The sequence below is a fragment of the Bufo bufo genome, chromosome 2, assembly GCF_905171765.1.
Source record: "Bufo bufo chromosome 2, aBufBuf1.1, whole genome shotgun sequence".
Taxonomy (NCBI): Eukaryota; Metazoa; Chordata; class Amphibia; order Anura; family Bufonidae; genus Bufo; species Bufo bufo.
This window is the reverse complement of record NC_053390.1, coordinates 142,167,616-142,189,499: the sequence shown is the minus strand read 5'-3', so window position 1 is coordinate 142,189,499 and position 21,884 is coordinate 142,167,616. Positions and strand designations below refer to the sequence as shown.

Genomic DNA, 21,884 nt, shown 5'->3' with positions numbered 1-21,884 from the left:
CAATATTTGACCATAACACTTAGCCCAAGAGCCAATCATTAAAGGGGTACTCCTGTCTGGAAATGTATGGCATCTTCATAGGATATCCCACACCTCTCATCTTAAGAAGGGTCTCCATCTCACTTGTATCTTTATTTACTTACATCTATTGGAGTTCCAAAAATAGGCAAATAAGCTTGTTTAGCTAAGTTTGGAATTTCCAAAGAAGTGACTAGAGATAGCTCTGTATCATGTGCAGTGATCTGGAGGAGAGTCGAGGATGGGAGGTGTGGAAGTTGCTATGATGGTGATAGTAGTACCCACAGTTCTCACCATGGCAGTCCTTATCTGTCACGGACGTTCCCGTGGCAGGTACAAGGAGATCAGAGAGACTGGCAACTTGTGGGTTAAATTGACAAGTTCCCTGTGGATCTTATTGTGTCTGTGTTTTGGTGAATGCCACACCCATTGCTTCAGGTGTTGCTTACCTTGCTCATAAGTAGCCGCTTCTCACTCTTGGAGGTGCGGTTTATTTGTACCTAGCTGGTCGGTTGTACTCTGTGGTGCTTCTGGAGTTGCCAGTTTTCTACTTTCAGCTAAGTCTTGTCTTTTCTTATTGTATTATGTTTGTTATATTCCCTGTTGTTTGTATCTGGGTCTGAGACAGAGACTTCCATTCATCCATCTGGGGAGGAATGGGTTGTCTCTGGTCCTAACCTCATTATAGGGCCTTATAGGGATATAAGGTCCTAGGTATACAGCTTATGAATATTCCTACCTTCAAGGTCTATTCATATTGATAGGTAGTTAGTGCCCGGATTAGGGTTGTTTAGGAGGTGACCTGTTCCCTAGTTTCCAGGCCCACTTACTGTTTCCCTTCCCTCCTGTGTTCAGTGTGGAGTTTTCCCCCCACACTGATCGTGACATTATCCTGGCTCTCCGTGGGCCATGCAGAGAATAGAGAATGCACCCTTTCTTTCCTTTGGGCACACCCTGAAGCCATCTGGGGATCCTGCCTGGTTGTAATTGGAGTGCCCTTGATGGTGAACGGTTGTCAGGGTGCAAGTCAGGAGGGTAAGTGTAGGGGCCGGAGGAAAATGAAGTCAATGACCAAGCCCAGTTTACTGGAAAAAAAATCTGTCTTTTTACTGCAGATGATGAGTGATGCAGTACAAGCATATAGATCAGTCACAGTTCTACACAGGACTTGCTTTTCCCAATGGTCGTTAGGGGATGGTAGTGTCAATCGAGGCTCACCTGAGTCTGAGGACACCCGAGCTGGAAGTATGGAGTCCAGTGGCAAAGGCCCACAGAAGCAGGGGGCAGGTAGCGTGGTCGATCAGTCCGGGTTGGCAGCAGAGATGGCAGCGAAAGAACAGCAGGAGTAGATGGAGGCGTGGTCGGTGGTAAGCAGTGAGTCAATGCGTGCGGCAATTCAGCGAGGTCAAAACGGTCCGGGTTGGCAACGATGGTAGATCAGCAAAAGTGGTGGAGGAGCAGAGAGGAAGCTTGCTACAGGCTTGGAGGCACAATAACCAGCAAAGGGCTGGGTTCAAGGGCTGGGTTTTATAGGGAAGTAGCAGGTGCAAGAGATTGGAATAATCAGCAGGTCAAGGCAAGGAGAGACGGTAGCCTAGTGGGTAGAGCTACCGCCTGGGACATGACCGGCCACGGGTTCGAGTCCTGACAATGGTTGTGTAAAGGCAGTGGTAATGATGCTAGTAGTGGTCCTTGAACCTCACTGTAAACACTTTGAAATCTTTCCCAAAATTGACCACAGGCATGCAAAGCTCTCACAATCAGTACTGCAGTTCCCACAGCAGGGTGCAGATTTTTAGGAGGACAGACAATTTGTTTCAAAGTGTGGTGGGTGCCGAAGCAATCTACCCTGTACAGAAGCAGCAAAGTTCATAGTCATAAATAAGCATTATCTTTGCTAACACACACAGTCTCATGTGATCCTAAATGGCCTGTTTTCTTTACTTCAGGGTTTCTCCTAGCACAGTTGTTGTTCTCTGGCAGCTTCTCACGTCACTGGAGAAAAGAAAATCTTTCTTTACAAAGGCTTTAGCCAGATTTAAAAGCATCTGCAGTTCTCACCTGCAGAGGCAGACTAAAACTAGCTACAACTAACCAGACAGGGTTGAGACCAGCACACCACCCTGGCAACCGACCTACAAATGCCAGAATTAAGTACTTCCCTGCTTTATATTCAGACATCTAGGATACACAGTGCATTAAAGGCATCTGTGTTGGTCCCATGTTCATATGTGCCTGCATTGCTGTGAAAAATTAGGTTTCAATATATGCAAATAAGCCTCTAGGAGCAAGGGGGGCATTGCCGTTACACCTAGAGGCTCAGCTCTCTCTGCAACTGCCAAGTCCTCTGCGCTTTGATTCACAGGGCCAGACATGATCATGTTTTCACTGCCTCGCCCTGTCAGTCAAAGTGGAGAGGGTGCCGCAGTTGCAGAGAGAGCGGAGCCTCTAGGTGTAACGGCAATGCCCCTGTTGCTCCTAAAGGCTAATTTGCATATATTAAAAAATCTTTTTTCTCAGCAATGCGGTTACATATGAACATGGGACCAACACAGATGCCTTCAGCTGCCAAGAACACATGCAACAGTGCATGAAATAAATTAGATCAACCCTTTTAGCAATTATTAACCCTTGTAGTGGCCCTCTGGGGCACTGCACATGTTCGGCTGTCTCTATATCTATGGCTGCACTAGGCAGAGTCCCATTGTCAAGATAGGTACTGGTCCCATTCCTGAGGATACAGTATAAACCTACAGTTAGGTATACCCATCCAAAATTATACAGATACAGGTGCCCATGCAAAAATTATAGATATTATGTAGGACATTGGATTTACTTTCACTGTAATTGTTGTATGCTGTTCTAGCCACATTCCTGGAGATTTGTCACTTTATTTAAGAATTTTTTTATTTGCTGGATCAACCTACATCATTTTTTGAACTGCGCAAAATGTAATCCAAGCCAATAATTTGCCATTTACTAAACTAATCCCAACTGAACAGACTAGTTCTGATTGGCTTGTATACTACTTTTCTAAGATGCTGTTAGATTAGTTTTATTACTAGTTTTGCATATTTACTTCAATTCTTAAGTCAAATTAATAGCACAAACATTTTTATGAAATTTTTTTTTTATGAGTTGCAGACTATAAAGTTATACTCCGCCGCTTGTGTCTTGAAATTTAGTCACCTTTGTATCAGGCATGGATTTAATAGGAAGAAACTTTTATGAGCCCCTGGTTTCTGTTGTCTTACAAACTCCCGGGTGAATACGGAGTGAGACTTCAAACAGTTGAGAGGAAAGCGGCAGTTCATTTCCAGGTCACTCCTATGAAAATGAGTGGGCTGCTGGAAGAGGCAACACATAGGTCTTGAATCTGCAGTTTCATAATAATTCTGCACAGAGATAGCAACGCACATTAATTAAATGCAAGCTGTTAAAAGTGATGCTTTTTTCTGGTTGCTTCACAGATAAAACACTATTTGATCATATATAAAAGTGGATATAAGTGTTAACACTGTAGTAACCTTACTCCATTTATACCTTAAGTCCATAAATCATTTATTGTGTCTACATTAGAAACATTTTGAAATGTCCTGGAGACTATAATAGTTTTATACCTGTAGAACCATTTGTTTTTATAATACACTAGCAGAAGGATCCGGTTTCGCATGGGTATATTTCATCTATTTCATTTAATATTTGTGTGTGTCGTTAAAAGATATGGACAGTATCCACAATAACAGTGACCTCTACAGCACCCGCCCCTTTAACAGTGAACTCCACAGTCCCCCACCCCTTAACACTGCCCCCCCACAGTGCCCCGCTACTTTAAAATGAGACCTCCACAGCAGCCCATCCTCTTAACTTTGACCTTCACAGCAGCCCGCCCCTTTAACAGTAAGTTTCACAAAACCCCACTCCCTTAACAGTGACCTTTTCAGGGGCCTGCCCCCTTAACAGTGACCTCCACAGTACCACATTGCCTTAACAGTGACCTCACAGTACCCTGCTGCCTTAACAGTGACCTACACAGCAGTTGCCCTTTTAATGGTGGTCCCTTCCCCCTTAACAGTGACCTCCACAGTGTCCGCCCCTTTAGCAGTGACCTCCACAGCGGCCTGCCCCTTAACAGTAACATCCACAGTGAGCGCCTCTTTAACAGTGACCTTCACAGTGCCCTCCCCTTTAACAGTGACCTCCACAGCGGCCTGCCCCTTAACAGTAACATCCACAGTGAATGCCTCTTTAACAGTGACCTTCACAGTGCCCTCCCCTTTAACAGTGACCTCCACAGTGTCCGCCCCTTTAGCAGTGACCTCCACAGCGGCCTGCCCCTTAACAGTAACATCCACAGTGAATGCCTCTTTAACAGTGACCTTCACAGTGCCCTCCCCTTTAACAGTGACCTCCACAGAACCCTGCCCCTTTAATGCTAGGGCTACACGACGACATGTGTTGCACAACATTTTGTCTCAGCAATTTTTATAATGATAGGCTATGGTGTCGCACTGCGACATGTGACATACTGCGACACAAAAGTCGCAAAAAAATGGATTTTAGCCGTTGTTCCACACATGCATCAATGAACCTTCAGCGCTTATAACTCTTTGCCTGTCTTTGTGACAAGATGGTCAATGTTATTGACTTTTAATGTTATGGCTGATCAGTGTACAGACAATGGAGGGAATTTTTCATAGACCAGGGTTTTACGCTGATCTGTTACATCCCTGTGCACTTCTGGAGGTTGTGCATAATTTCTGATGAGGTGCATGCCAGTCTGTGCGGCTGAGCGTAAATCTATACCAGCCCCTAGCCAGGGTAGGAGGCCAGGGTAGTACTTGGAGGTCTTGGTCATGCTCTTCTAACCAATGTTGGACATTTCTAACCGTGTGACATGTCGTATTGTCTTGCTGGAAAATCCTGTCCATGCTGTCAACGTGGAAAGTATGAAGTGTTCATAATAATGTGACCTGACTGTGTATATACTGCAGCTGGATCACCACAGAAAGTGTGAGGAGAGATGGTGAGGGGGCCAATGGCATAGTATTTTTCTGTTATTTTGACTAATAGGAAAGTGGACCTGTCTCCATGCTATGTTGTCCTTACATAGGATAGCATAGTCTAATGGCAGATCTGTTTTAATGTAGATACTGATAATATTGGGGGAATCCACCTTTCTGACACTCCTGCTGAACAGGGAGTCCCGTAAAATTCTTCAACCTTGATCTAGCCTTGGATATAGTACTTGCACCATATGTACAAGTGCATGCGATTAGCACAATAGATCTCTAGTTAAAGGGGTTACCTGGGCATTTAATATTGATAACCTATCCTCAGGATAGGTCATCAATATCGGATCGGCTGGGGTCCACCACTCGGCACCCCGCTGATCAGCTGTATGAGGAGACGGCGCGCACAGTGTGCACAAGCCGTCTCCTGTCGCTCTGTCTGCCGCTCTCTATGGCAAAGCAGCCACAGAGCAGGAAGAGAGATGGGAGACGGCACATGCACACTGCGCGCCGTCTCCTCATACAGCTGATTGTTGGGGTGCTCGTGTCGTAGTCGCAATCCAGCAGACTGTTCTAGCAGAGAACAGACTGCTGGAGTTCCCCAGATCCGTCATAACCTGATAGAGACTCTTCTAGTTTCCTTCCATAACCGAAACACATACTAGTTAATTATCTTCCTAAGAATTTATCCCTGCTATTTACTTGTGTGAGACTGGGAAACTGACAACTCTGACTCAGCTTTATACAAGCAGAATTCATTAGTTATTGTGTATAAGCAACAGGTAAAAGCACTAAATGTGAAAGACACTTTTTATTCTATGGCACACTATGTGGGGAGGTCACTATGTGTGACATGTGTAATGAAACACTAGAGACAAATGTACTATGGCTTAAAAAGTTATAGATTATCATACAAATCTCAGTAGCCTTGGTATATGGTTAAAAATTCAAGCTAATGGCTATTGTTTTGTTGGTAATGGTAATAAATAAATGTTCATGGGCAGTAATTCCTAAAGTCGTTACTCTAACATTCAAAAACCCTTTCTCTGTGTCAGCGGAGAAGCCGATTTTCATTTAACCACCTCTGAGACTGCGCTTGAAAAATAAACAAATGTAAAAAGATTGAAAGTTAACAGGGCTCATAAATACTTTTTATATAAAGAAATATCATATTAATACACAAAGGGGAATATACCTAGCTTAATAATTTCTCATCTCGGAAAACCAAGGTCATATCTTCACTGTAAACAGGAAGCATTCACTTGGGACATATAATGTTAATATCATGGTGTGCTCTGACTGTCAGCTTTCCCATATTATTAATAAAAACATGGGCTGCTCTTTACTTCCATAATATTTTTATTGATAATTTTACAATCCAGAACTACTATTTTCACTGGCACAATGGCATACTTAACACATTATGATCCTGAAATGTAAGTAAGCACAAGAATACTAATTTTTTTACATTTTGTCTTTTCAGTTTGTCTTCCACATTCTGCTAAAGAACATTTTTGTACAGTATCCTTGACCTTTTTTGGTGCCAAAAATATAGAAGATCTTGATTCACATTTTAAAATTTTAGATTAGTGCTTCTCGGGATTGTACTGTAATGCTAATATCACTTATTTTGTACTTCAGCTAATACCAATTTTCTTAGTCTTGGTCAATCATGTCTAAGTTTTTTGTAGAAAAGATAACTATTGATAGAGGAATGCATGGCAGTTTTACAGAGGAGTATTCAATACTAAATATATCATCTAGTGCTCATATTCGGGAATTCTCTGCTCACAAGTGATACATAAATGGTATCATACATCTCTTGTCATAACCCTTACATTCAAAAATAATTGCCCAAAAATCTGACAAATTGTGCGATTGAGATGCTGTGGCATGACCTCAAGAAAGCGATTCACACCAGACATCCCAAGAATATTGCTGAACTGAAACAGTTCTGTAAAGAGGAATAGTCAAGAATTACTCCTGACCGTTGTGCACGTCTGATCTGCAACTACAGGAAATGTTTGGTTGAAGTTATTGCTGTCAAAGGAGGTTCAACCAGTTATTAAATCCAAGGGTTCACATACTTTTTCCACCTGCACTGTGAATGTTTACATGGTGTGTTCAATAAAAACATGGTAACATTTAATTCTTTGTGTGTTATTAGTTTAAGCAGACTGTGATTGTCTATTGTTGTGACTTAGATGAAGATCAGATCACATTTTATGACTAATTTGTGCAGAAATCCATATCATTCCAAAGGGTTCACATATTTTTTCTTGCAACTGTATATACTCATAGAAATACATAACCAAACATGTATACACCATATGTAGGTATGCAGACATGTATATACAGGTAGGTAATTATATATATATATATATATATACTATATATATATATATATATATATATATACTGTATAAAAGGAAAATCGGACAGCACTCCAAATGAAAAACAAAAGGTGGATCCAATATATCATGTACTGTAACGCCACATTCGGCGTGTAGTAAGTCACACTGCGCAGTGTGACCTACTACACGCCGAATGTGGCGTTACAGTACATGATATATTGGATCCACCTGTTGGGTATGGCTACATTTTTGTTGCTCCTCCATTCTCCATCCCTTGATTATGTCTTTATTGTTGTTTTAATAGGGTCATTAAGCACATATGCACTTTATGATATACACAATGAATTTGGAAATCATGTAACACTTTTATCATATAATTGTAGCACTGTATGTAATTAATAAGATATTGATCACTGTTTTTATAAATATATAATGTTTTTATTTATATATTGATTAATTATGTCATTGATTGCACTCAGCTGTTTTGCATCATGCTCACTTTTCTGATGAATTGTATGGTCTATATATTCCTCACTGTGCACTTGTGTTCAATGCTTGAGAAAGGCTCTATTGCTGAGCCGAAACGTTGCTCCTTTTTTTGCCACATGGGGGAATAAATTTAGTTTTTCATTTGGAGTGCTGTCCGATTTTCCGTTTTTTACATTTGGGCTTTGGACATATGCCCTGGGACATAGCACCCGCTCTAAGTCTGCTCAGTGCCGCCATTGCTTTTCTATACCATATATATATATATATATATATATATATATATATAATCTCTCACTGAACACAAGAACAATTTCACAAATTTTGGCAAAACTGAGTTTCATAGCACATTTGCAAGGTTAATAATATAGCTTAGATTTCAAAATCTTCAGCTTTTCTCAAATTAGTTAATGCAAAAATGAATACATCCCACCTCAAAAACTACTACATCTACTATTTTGATGACCTCCATGATTTTTAAGGACACCAAGTTTTCTAGGCATGGAATGAACAAGTTGGCGACATATTGCAACATCTTTTTCCATTCTTCGAGAACGACCTATGTTAGAGCAAGTGGCATACATGGAGAAGTAAGTGCCCCATAGTAAGGATCAAAACAGGCCCCCTACACAGGACAGAAGGGTTTCTGCCTAAACCCTTTTCAATGACCCTTGGGCGATTTTTTTCCACAGCCTCATTTGCTAAAACTTGTTTCTTTAGAGGGTAGAGTCCTGACCAAGTTTTCACCTCCAGTAGAAGAGGAGATAACCCCAACAGATGTGTGTTTTGGATCATTGTCACGTTGGAAAAGTTGACGACAACCAAGGGCATGGAGTAATGGCTGCATCTTCTCTTTCAATATGGATCAGTACATCTATGAATTCTTGATACCATCAATTAAATGCAGCACCACCAGCACTTATGCAGCTCTACATAAGGACACTGCCACCACCATGTTTCACTGTAGGCATCATGCATTTTTCTTTGTACTCCTCACCTTTGCAACACCATACAGTTTTGAAGACATCAGTTCCAAAAACGTTTATCTCGGTCTCATCACTCCAGAGTATAGAGTCCCAGTAGTCTTCATATTTTTCAGCATGGGCCCTGGCAAATTGTAGGTAGACTTTTTTGCACAAGGGCTTTAGGAGAGGCTTCCTTACTCCATTTCTCAGCAGTATACAATTTATTGTATCACTGGAAACACTCACCCTAGTTTGGCCTTTTACTTCTTTACCTAACTGCAGTGAATTTGCAATTTTCTTCAACCCTTCTCATCAGTGCTTTAAGTGGGCCAAAAGAGGTGCCGGTACTCTATTAGGCGCCGGTGCTCCCCCCCCCTGCACATCAGACCCCCCCATCACACACATATATATTAGTTCCTCTATGTACCAGTACAGTACCCCCCCCACCACCGCACATTCGTTCCTCTCTGTACCAGTACCCCCCTGCACATCAGACCCCCCCCCCACTCATCACACACACACACATTAATTCCTCTCTGTACCAGTACCCCCCTGCCAGGGGGGTACTGGTACAGAGAGGAATTAATGTGTGTGTGTGTGTGTGATGAGGGGGGGGTCTGATGTGCAGGGGGGTACTGGTTCAGAGAGGAACGAATGTGCGGTGGTGGTGGGGGGGGGGGTACTGGTACATAGAGGAACTAATATATATGTGTGTGATGGGGGGTCTGATGTGCAGAGGGGTACTGGTACAGAGAGGCACTAATGTGTGGTGGTGGTGGGGGGGGGGGTACTGGTAAAGAGAGGAACTAATGTGTGTGATGAGGGGGGGGGGGTCTGATGTGCAGGGGGGTACTGGTACAGAGAGGAACGAATGTGCGGTGGTGGGGGGGGGGGGTCCTGGTACATAGAGGAACTAATATATATGTGTGTGATGGGGGGGTCTGATGTGCAGGGGCCCCCTACACATCAGACCCACCCATCAGACACATATATATTAGTTCCTCTATGTACCAGTACCCCCCCCCCCCACCACCACCACCGCACATTCGTTCCTCTCTGTACCAGTACCCCCCTGCACATCAGACCCCCCCCCCCCCTCATCACACACATTAATTCCTCTCTGTACCAGTACCCCCCTGCCAGGGGGGGGGGGGGGGGTACTGGTACAGAGAGGAACTAATGTGTGTGGGGGGAGGGGGGGTGCCTGTCACTCACCAGTACTCTTCAGAAGTTGGATTCCAAAGCAAAGTCGATGTTCTTTGCTGCACCGTCCGACTCCTGACTCCAAGGAGGACCAGTCACTGGTCGCCGCACTGATCGCTCCTCAGTCACAGGCGCGCGGGAAGGAGTTGACGTCACCTAACGTGAGGTCAACTCCCTGCCTGCGCCAGCCTGAGCCGTACTCTGCAACGACCCGCCCCCCTCCACTAGCTGCCCAGCCAACGACATTAGGGAGGAGATACTGCCAGCTCTCCGCTGCGCTCCGGTACCGGAAACCCACGTACTGGGCGCACGGAGAGGTGCTGGTACTCTCCAGGGCAATTTTTGGAAGTGGCGGTACTGAGTACCGCCGCGTTCCGGCCCACTTCAAGCACTGCTTCTCATCAAAAGACGCTCCTATTTAGGTGTTAACTTCCACGAATGGCCTGGACGTCTGTGTGATATGTTTGCAGTTCCATCTTTTTTACATTAATAATCACTTTGTATCACAGTATTCTGACTGAAAAGTAAAGCTTTGCTGATCTTCTCATAGCCTTTACCTTTCTTGGGTAAATACATTTTTTTTCTTTCTCAGGTCTGTGACATATCTCTTACATGTGGTACCATTGCTGACAGCATGAAATGTGCTGACTAGTGTTGAGCGAACTTGTGTTTTCAAGTTTGGCGTGCAAGGTTCGGGTTATCTAAGAATCTCGTTATGGATTCAGCTACTACGGACTATAACGGAGTTCTATGACGGCATGCAATACGGAAGCCTATAAGAGGCATTCCGTATTGCATTCCTACTTGCATTCATAATAGAAGTCTATGGCCGAGCACAGTCGCTATACAATGTACGGCGCTGTGCTTGGTAAGCTGCAAGAAGGCTGCGGGGCTCACAGGAGCGTCAGTGCCTTCTCAAACAGCTGATCGGCGGTGGTCCCAGGTGTCAGAACCCCACCGATCAGATACTGAGGATAGGTCATCAGTATTAAAATCTCGTAAAACCCTTTTAAATCAGCTGATATTATGGTGCCCATACAAACCAGTGAGAAATGTAACTCTTCTTTACCTGTATGTCAAAAAAATACATATTATATGAAATAATTTTATGTGCGAAGCTTTTGCCTTAAATAAAAAAAATAATTGTGTCAGTGCTTTTTGCATGTGACATTTACGAAAGAGAACTTTTAAGCCAGGAGCCTGTCTGTTCTTTATCCTGGCAATTTTTCTCAGTGTGGCTGACCTTGGAAGATGTGTTGCATATTCATTAATTTTCTAATGAAAACAAGAATAACAGTATAGAATATTTTATCTAACTTTTGTCAGTAACTGCTAAGAAGTGTTTGAAATTTTCTTTCTACACGAGTCATTATTTATTTTACTTATTTTATTATTATTTTTCAAAGTCCAAAATAATTTTTCCTTATTAATGGTATACTAACTTTGTATTTTTATTGCTTAAATAGCCAATGAAACAATTTTTCAAACAGTTTTCAGTAAAAAAATACCAAAAATTATATAAATGTATATATCCATGTATATATAGCTCCTACGGAGGCCTTGTCTTCGAAGAACAAGTGGTGTTTAGCACTAACTGTTCTATGATGCCCTTACATGTGCGGGGCTGCACGCTTGCTGCACTGAAGGGATCGCCGGGTGTCTACCATTCGGCAACAGATGCGGGTTATGCCTCCTCAAGCCTTGTAAGGGAAACAGTCAGATGTACAATAACGTCTAATTAAAGTTGCTGCAGTTAAAAAGCTCTTCCTTGTAACCGTGCCCTAATAATGACGCTAAGTTGAACGCTACCACGTCCAACTTCCTGGAGGCCAAGTGCTGTTCATCACTAACTGTTATGTGATGCCCTTACATGTTCGGGGCTGCACATGTGCTGCTGTGTGTCTACCCTTTGCCGACAGACACAGGTTACAAGCTCAACATCGTTTTTCATAGGGATAGAGGATTATAATACTGGAGCAGACTAATTTATTTGGTAAAAGACTAATTTATTCGGTAAAAGACAATTTTTTTTTACTAAAAGACTAATGTTGTCTGTAAAATAATAATTTTTCAGATAAACTAAAAATATTTCCAACAAAAAACAACAATCAACTCATGGGGAACTCGTGCAAAGTTCAAAGACCACTCTGTAACACTAAATAAATAAACTGTGGACACGCCATAAACAGTAGAATGAGACAGGTTTATCACCCCAGTTTGTGAAACAGGACATAATAGAATTAGTTATCTTTTAAGCAATGTGGACACTCCGCAAACAATAGAATGAGACGGGTGCATCACCACAATTTGTGGATCAGGTTCTAATAGAATTGCTTATCTATTAATCAATGTGGACACGCCACAAACAGTAGAATGAGACAGGTTTATCACCCCAATTTCAACAGAAATTCAACACATTAAGTTTTAATGGTGCAGCAGCTGAACAAGATGCACAGGGCAATTATACTTAGCATGCATTGTCCCTGCAGTCTCACTATGCTCTCTCTATACTCTCATTACAGTGTCTAAAAACTGTCCCTACGATGTTCCTTCTCTGTCCCTACACTGTCCCAGCATTCTTCCTATCCAGTATTCTACAATTAAAAGCTTTCTGAAACACTGCTATCTCTCTCCCTATGCTCAGCTCACAGTGAAATGGCAGAGACTACATGGGATGAGGCTTTTAAAGGGCTGTGACATCACAGCTATCTGTAGATTAGCTGGCTGCATGGCATTATAGGTCATATCGCATTCCCAGGCTTCTTACTTTCACTTGTAACACGTGTAGCCACTATTTTAAGAAAAAAAATGATTTGTGACCACAAAGTGCATGGAAATTCAGATTCCTCGTGAATCAAATCTTTCCTAAACTTTGGATCAAATTTGTCACGGTCCCTCCTGTGAGAGAGGTGATAAGATCGGATAGACTTGCTGCACATGAGGCTATCTGACAGGTCTCTCTGTTTTCCTCTATCTATGTTGTTGTTTGGTAGGATCTTACCTGTCCTCAGGTGCCACTCATTATCAGTGATGAGGCTCTATTTTCATTTTGGAAGGAACCAGCTGTCTCAACCCCTGCTACCTATTTTAGAACTCAATAGATTCAAAGACTCCAGCCAAGTATTATTTAGTGCAATTTCATTTATTTTTGCATCAAAGTTGTCGTTGCTACGGCAAAGTGACGTTTCGGCACACGCCTGGCGCTTCTTCTCTCTAGCGGTACTACCGCATGTCTATCCCTCACTGCGTCCACAACTGCGATCTCCTCTTCTTCAAGCGGCACTAGTCTGATGAAGGCACGGATGTGCAGAAACTTCACTTTGCCGTAGCAACGACCACTTTGATGCAAAAATAAACAAAATTGCACTAAATACTACTTGGCTGGAGTCTTTGAATCTATTGTTTATAGGGGTGGGAACCCTACTCCAGCAGAATATCCACTGAGTGCTACAAGGGCTCTGCTTGTATTTTAGAGATTGTCAGTTTTAGCAGGGCTTAAGGTATCCGGTGTATGAGTACTTCCACCATCAGGATCTGCTCATACTGGCAGGAGTTAGGGAAAGGCCTAGGAATTACTAAGAGGTCACCATCCCTCTTCCTTAGCTTTTGAGGCCTAGAATGTTGTCTATTCGTTGCGGTGTGTATTTGGTGTTTTCCCTTCTCCTTAACCTGTGACAGAATTCCACTTTGGATTCTTCAATTCGCTCATCTCTAATTGGGACCATTAGTGGACAGTCATTTTCAGTTCCCTCCAGAGATGTTCGGTTGGGTTCAAGTGAGGGCTCTGGCTGGTCCACTCAAGGACATTCACACAGTTTTCTCTAAGCCACTCCTTTCTTGTCTTGGCTGTGTGCTTAGGGTCATTGTCTTGTTGGAAGGTAAACCTTTAGTCCAGTATGAGGTCCAGAGCACTCTGGATCAGGCTTTCATAAAAAATATCATTGCACTTTGCTCCATTCAGTTTTTGCCTAACCTTGACCAGTCTCCCTGTCCCAGCCGCTATGAAACACCCTCACAGTATGATGCTGCCACTAGTGTTGAGCACGAATATTCGAATAGCGAATTTTTATTGCGAATATCGCCACTTCGAGAATTCGCGAATACTTAGAATATAGTGCTAAATATTCGTTATATCGAATATTCAGCATTTTTTTCCATCTGAACACATGATTCCTCTCTGCTTGTTGGCCATTGAGAAGGAAGCAATGTCAAGTTCACAACAATACTTAGTGCACCAATCAGTAATCTGTAGTCAGACCTGCTAAAATGTGAAGTTGCACATTTGCAACTTAGCGCAATCGCGAATATATTGGAGCACTTGACTCTATCTGCATATAAAACTATTCTAATAATCTGCCATGTCAACCGTTTTCTCCAGTCTCAGGAAACTTATACGCTTGTATTTCGTGTTACGAATTTGCATTATGCGATTTTTACATTGCTGATTTTTCTCATTCAATAAAATAATCTTGAATTTTCGAAATTCGCGAATATATGACGAATATTCTACAAAATATTTGTGAAATATCGCGAATTCGAATATAGCCCCTGCCGCTCATCACTAGCTGCCACCACCATGTTTCACTGTAGGGATGATATTGGGCAGGTGATGAGTAGTGCCTGCTTTCCTCCCGACATGTCATCAGACCAAAGAATCTTGTTTCTTAAAGGGCTTCTGTCACCCCACTAAACAAATTTTTTTTTTTTTTGTGTACTTATAATCCCTATCCTGCCATATTGCCATACATTATGTTATTATTAATTTTCGTTCGGAAGATTTAGCAAAAAACGTACTTTTATGATATGCTAATTACCTTTCTACCAGCAAGTAGGGCGTCTACTTGCTGGTAGCAGCCGCAGAAAACCGCCCCCTCCTTCTGTTGATTGACAGGGCCAGCAGTGCTCTCCTCCTCCTGTGGCCCTGTCAGCATTTCAAAAATCGCGCGCCTGTGTTGATTCGGGGCAGGCGTTCTGAGATAAGGAGGCTCGCCTCCTCAGCACTCCCTCAGTGCGCCTGCGCCGATGACGTCACCCTGCGCAGTAATATCTCCATGTATCTTTTTCCCTCACCATATATTCTGCATGATCTAAATTTTCTCCATCCTAAGATGTCTGTATAATGTTCCATTATGTGTCAACTCAGCTATGTACCCAGCAACAAATTGGATTATTATATACATGTACATAATAATTGTCTTTTTTTTATACAAAAAAATGAATTTTCAGTTGTTTTCATACCAACTCATGTTTTGTACTATATATTTTTTCAGATAAAATATGTGACCACTGATGAAGGTCTGAAATGACCGAAACGTCTGGTCTTAAATATACTGTTTGTACAAAGGATCTAATTGGGCTTTTTGGATGAAACTACTGCAAAAACTTGAAAAAATAAAAAAAGTTTTGATTGCAATAACCTAAACCTGAGTGCCTCAATTTTCGCTACATATATACTGGCTGTTCGCAGCCCTTGATTGGCACCAGGGACATTTGAATTGAGTGCGGTTCTCCATTCTATTCATCATCGCTATCAGCAAGTAGACACCCTACTTGCTGGTAGAAAGGTAATTAGCATATCATAAAAGTACGTTTTCTGCTAAATCGTACTTTTATACCTGCTACCTGGTCCTCTGGTGGTCCCCTTTGTTTGGATCGACCACCAGAGGACACAGGTAGCTCAGTAAAGTAGCACCAAGCACCACTACACTACACTACACCCCCCCCCCGTCACTTATTAACCCCTTATTAGCCCCTGATCACCCCTGATCACCCCATATAGACTCCCTGATCACCCCCCTGTCATTGATTACCCCCCTGTCATTGATCACACCCCTGTAAAGCTCCTTTCAGATGTCCGCATGATTTTTACGGATCCACTGATAGATGGATCGGATCCGCAAAACGCATACGGACGTCTGAATAAAGCCTTACAGGGGCGTGATCAATGACTGTGGTGATCACCCCATATAGACTCCCTGATCACCCCCCTGTCATTGATTACCCCCCTGTCATTGATCACACCCCTGTAAAGCTCCATTCAGATGTCCGCATGATTTTTACGGATCCACTGATAGATGGATCGGATCCGCAAAACGCATACGGACATCTGAATGGAGCCTTACAGGGGCGTGATCAATGACTGTGGTGATCACCCCATATAGACTCCCTGATCACCCCCCTGTCATTGATTACCCCCCTATAAGATTCATTCAGATGTCCGCATGATTTTCACGGATCCACTGATAGATGGATCGGATCCGCAAAACGCATACGGACGTCTGAATAAAGCCTTACAGGGGCGTGATCAATGACTGTGGTGATCACCCCATATAGACTCCCTGATCACCCCCCTGTCATTGATTACCCCCCTGTCATTGATCACACCCCTGTAAAGTTCCATTCAGATGTCCGCATGATTTTTACGGATCCACTGATAGATGGATCGGATCCGCAAAACGCATACGGACATCTGAATGGAGCCTTACAGGGGCGTGATCAATGACTGTGGTGATCACCCCATATAGACTCCCTGATCACCCCCTTGTCATTGATTACCCCCCTGTAAGATCCATTCAGATGTCCGCATGATTTTTACGGATCCACTAATAGATGGATCGGATCCGCAAAACGCATACGGACGTCTGAATAAAGCCTTACAGGGGCGTGATCAATGACTGTGGTGATCACCCCATATAGACTCCCTGATCACCCCCCTGTCATTGATTACCCCCCTGTCATTGATCACACCCCTGTAAAGCTCCATTCAGATGTCCGCATGATTTTTACGGATCCACTGATAGATGGATCGGATCCGCAAAACGCATACGGACATCTGAATGGAGCCTTACAGGGGCGTGATCAATGACTGTGGTGATCACCCCATATAGACTCCCTGATCACCCCCCTGTCATTGATTACCCCCCTGTCATTGATCACACCCCTGTAAAGCTCCATTCAGATGTCCGCATGATTTTTACGGATCCACTGATAGATGGATCGGATGCGCAAAACGCATACGGACATCTGAATGGAGCCTTACAGGGGCGTGATCAATGACTGTGGTGATTACCCCATATAGACTCCCTGATCACCCCCCTGTCATTGATTACCCCCCTGTCATTGATCACCCCCCCCTGTCATTGATCACCCCCCCTGTCATTGATCACCCCCCCTGTCAGGCTGCATTCAGATGTCCGTATGATTTTTACGGATCCACGGATACATGGATCGGATCCGCAAAACACATACGGACATCTGAATGGAGCCTTATAGGGGGGTGATCAATGACAGGGGGGTGATCACCCCATATAGACTCCCTGATCACCCCCCTGTCATTGATCACCCCCCTGTCATTGATCACCCCCCTGTAAGGCTCCATTCAGACATTTTTTTGGCCCAAGTTAGCGGAAATTATTATTTTTTTCTTACAAAGTCTCATATTCCACTAACTTGTGTCAAAAAATAAAATCTCACATGAACTCACCATACCCCTCACGGAATCCAAATGCGTAAAATTTTTTAGACATTTATATTCCAGACTTCTTCTCACGCTTTAGGGCCCCTAGAATGCCAGGGCAGTATAAATACCCCACATGTGACCCCATTTCGGAAAGAAGACACCCCAAGGTATTCCGTGAGGGGCATATTGAGTGAAAGATTGAAATTTTTGTCCCAAGTTAGCGGAAAGCGAGACTTTGTGAGAAAAAAATAAATAAAATCAATTTCCGCTAACTTGTGCCAAAAAAAAAAAAAATTCTATGAACTCGCCATGCCCCTCATTGAATACCTTGGGGTGTCTTCTTTCCAAAATGGGGTCACATGTGGGGTATTTATACTGCCCTGGCATTCTAGGGGCCCTAAAGCGTGAGAAGAAGTCTGGGATCCAAATGTCTAAAAATGCCCTCATAAAAGGAATGTGGGCCCCTTTGCGCATCTAGGCTGCAAAAAAGTGCCACACATGTGGTATCTCCGTACTCAGGAGAAGTTGGGGAATGTGTTTTGGGGTGTCATTTTACATATACCCATGCTGGGTGAGAGAAATATCTTGGCAAAAGACAACTTTTCCCATTTTTTTATACAAAGTTGGCATTTGACCAAGATATTTATCTCACCCAGCATGGGTATATGTAAAATGACACCCCAAAACACATTCCCCAACTTCTCCTGAATACGGCGATACCAGATGTGTGACACTTTTTTGCAGCCTAGGTGGGCAAAGGGGCCCACATTCCAAAGAGCACCTTTCGGATTTCACAGGTCATTTACCTACTTACCACACATTAGGGCCCCTGGAAAATGCCAGGGCAGTATAACTACCCCACAAGTGACCCCATTTTGGAAAGAAGACACCCCAAGGTATTCCGTGAGGGGCATGGCAAGTTCCTAGAATTTTTTATTTTTTGTCACAAGTTAGTGGAAAATGATGATTTTTTTTTTTTTTTTTTCATACAAAGTCTCATATTCCACTAACTTGTGACAAAAAATAAAAACTTCCATGAACTCACTATGCCCATCAGCGAATACCTTGGGGTGTCTTCTTTCCAAAATGGGGTCACTTGTGGGGTTGTTATACTGCCCTGGCATTCTAGGGGCCCAAATGTGTGGTAAGGAGTTTGAAATCAAATTCTGTAAAAAATGGCCTGTGAAATCCGAAAGGTGCTCTTTGGAATATGGGCCCCTTTGCCCACCTAGGCTGCAAAAAAGTGTCACACATCTGGTATCTCTGTATTCAGGAGAAGTTGAGGAATGTGTTTTGGGGTGTCTTTTTACATATACCCATGCTGGGTGAGATAAATATCTTGGTCAAATGCCAACTTTGTATAAAAAAATGGGAAAAGTTGTCTTTTGCCAAGATATTTCTCTCACCCAGCATGGGTATATGTAAAATGACACCCCAAAACACATTCCCCAACTTCTCCTGAGTACGGAGATACCAGATGTGTGACACTTTTTTGCAGCCTAGGTGGGCAAAGGGGCCCATATTACAAAGAGCACCTTTCGGATTTCACTGGTCAGTTTTTACAGAATTTGATTTCAAACTCCTTACCACACATTTGGGCCCCTAGAATGCCAGGGCAGTATAACTACCCCACAAGTGACCCCATTTTGGAAAGAAGAGACCCCAAGGTATTTCGTGATGGGCATAGTGAGTTCATAGAACTTTTTATTTTTTGTCACAAGTTAGTGGAATATGAGACTTTGTAAGAAAAAAAAAAAAAAATCAGCATTTTCCGCTAACTTGTGACAAAAAATAAAAAGTTCTATTAACTCACTATGCCCATCAGCGAATACCTTAGGGTGTCTACTTTCCAAAATGGGGTTATTTGTGGGGTGTTTGTACTGTCTGGGCATTGTAGAACCTCAGGAAACATGACAGGTGCTCAGAAAGTCAGAGCTGCTGCAAAAAGCGGAAATTCACATTTTTGTACCATAGTTTGTAAACGCTATAACTTTTACCCAAACCATTATTTTTTTACCCAAACATTTTTTTTTATCAAAGACATGTAGAACAATAAATTTAGAGCAAAATTTATATATGGATCTCGTTTTTTTTGCAAAATTTTACAACTGAAAGTGAAAAATGTCATTTTTTTGCCAAAAAATCGTTAAATTTTGATTAATAACAAAAAAAGTAAAAATGTCAGCAGCAATGAAATACCACCAAATGAAAGCTCTATTAGTGAGAAGAAAAGGAGGTAAAATTCATTTGGGTGGTAAGTTGCATGACCGAGCAATAAACGGTTAAAGTAGTATAGGTCAGAAGTGTAAAAAGTGGCCTGGTCTTTCAGGTTGTTTAAGCACTGGGGGCTGAGGTGGTTAAAGTCTGACTTTAGCTGCTTTTTTGCAAACTTCCATTTGTCTTTTACTGAGGAGAAGCTTCGTTCTGGCCACTCTGTCATAAAGGCCAGATTAGTGGAGTGCTGAAGTGATGGTTGACCTTTTGGAAGCATCTCCCATCTGCAGAGAGGATCTTTAGAGCTTAGCCACAGTCACCATCAGTTTCTTGGTCACCTGTACTACCAAGGCACTTTTCCCCTGATTACTTAGCTTGGTGGGTCAGTCGGCTCTAGGAACAGTCCTGGTTGTTCCAGTTTCCATTTAAGAATTATGCTCTTGGGAACCTTCAGTGCAGCAGAAATTTGTGTACCCTTCTCCAGATCTGTGACTCCACACAATCCTGTCTATGAGCTATACAGGATGTTCTTTCTTACTCATGGCTTAGTTTTTGCTCTTATATGCATTGTCAGCTGTGAGAACTTATATAGACAGGGCTGTGTCTTTCCAAATTATGTCACATCAACTTAATTTATCAAGGTATTGAAACAGGTCATGGTAGTGAAACATCTCAAAGATAATCAAGAGACATGGGCGGCCCCCAGAGCTAAATTTCAAGTGTCATAGCAAAAGGTCTCAATACTTCACGTCCATGCAAAATTTTTGTTTTTCCTTTTTAATACATTTACAAAAAAATCTAAAGTTCAGTTTTTATTTTCTCATTGTGGGGTACTGATTGCAGATTGATGGGGGAAAACGTGAAAATTTTTATTTTAGCACAAGGCCGCAAAATAAAATGTAAAAAATAAATAAATGAAAGGACCTGAAGACTTTCTAAATGCACTGTAGGTCTTTTTGGGAGCTGTATACACTTAAGGCTATTTCACACTTGCGGCAGGACGGATCCGACAGGCCTGTCGGTGAACAGCCTGTCGGATCCGTCCTGCCGCAAGTGTGAAAGTACCCTAATAGGAGGATTTTATTAAAACAAGACTCCTTGTGATGCTACATTTTTTTAAATTGTATCAGAACAGTACAGAACTAGTTGTAAAAGTGGACATATCTTTGAAGACGTGATGTTTTAGATGAGATATCATGTCATACTGGCAATATTGCTATTTTTAGTAGATAAACAAAAGTAATATTGTATTGTGAATATGTAATATATGTTTTATTTATTGCAGAGTCTTATGAGGTCCTTCAGCAACTTTAATGATGTGGGTTTACTTCAAGTGAAAGTTATAAGAGCAGAGGGATTGATGGCAGCTGATGTCACAGGTAAGAAGCAGTGAGATTTCCACAAGATTAATATATATTCTCCAAGCAGCTGTTAATTAAAATAAGGGAAATATGTAAGTGAAATGTTTAGTTGTGATATGATGACATGTATTTGTTCGATTTTTCTTCTGTGGCACATACCCAGTACCACAATGACAGAAGTAAAGGTGACAAGTTTCCGCTGGTGTTTTTGCAGACTTGTTAGAGGCGGTGGTGAGGAGATTAATTAAATTCCTGTCTTCATGGATCGAACAAAATGAGTATGTCATGTATCTACAGATATACAATGGGCCCTTTGAAGGCCTAATATTTTTTAATCCCTACCTTGATACATTTCTATGGAATACCAGGTAAAATATTTTTTGTTATGAATCAAAGCAGGGCAGTTTTCAGCTTTAAACTTAAAAGGACTTATGTGTTCTTTACATAGTAACTGAAGTTTAAGAAGCTTAACCACTTCACATCCGCCCATAGGATATAAACGTCCTATGGGTGGATGTTTATCTCTGAATAGACGTTCTGGAACGTCCATTCAGAGATGGCAGCTGCACGCTAATCTTGCAGCTGCCGAGCGGGGGGCCTGCTGTCAGCACTTCCTGTCCCGGCCCGGTGGTCATGTGACCGCCGGGGCGGGGAGAGTGCAGGAGCTGTCGGGTCTTCTACAGCAGTGGTCCCCAACCTTTTTTGTACCAAGGACCAGTTTCATGCAAGACAATTTTCCCAGGGATCGGGTGAGGTGTGGGGGGGTTCTGGGGCGGGGATAAGGGGGTGCTGGTCGGCGCTGACTGATTCAA

At 42.5% G+C, this 21,884-nt stretch overlaps 1 protein-coding gene across 1 annotated transcript in view; it reads left to right on the top strand.

Moving 5' to 3' along the window:
* Positions 1 to 21,884, top strand: part of MCTP1 (multiple C2 and transmembrane domain containing 1) — a 796,241-nt gene that overhangs the window by 312,056 nt on the left and 462,301 nt on the right. The window contains exon 10 of the mRNA XM_040421550.1: positions 20,997 to 21,090. Within this exon, the coding sequence (XP_040277484.1) occupies positions 20,997 to 21,090 (94 nt within the window). The remainder of the gene's footprint in view (positions 1 to 20,996; positions 21,091 to 21,884) is intronic.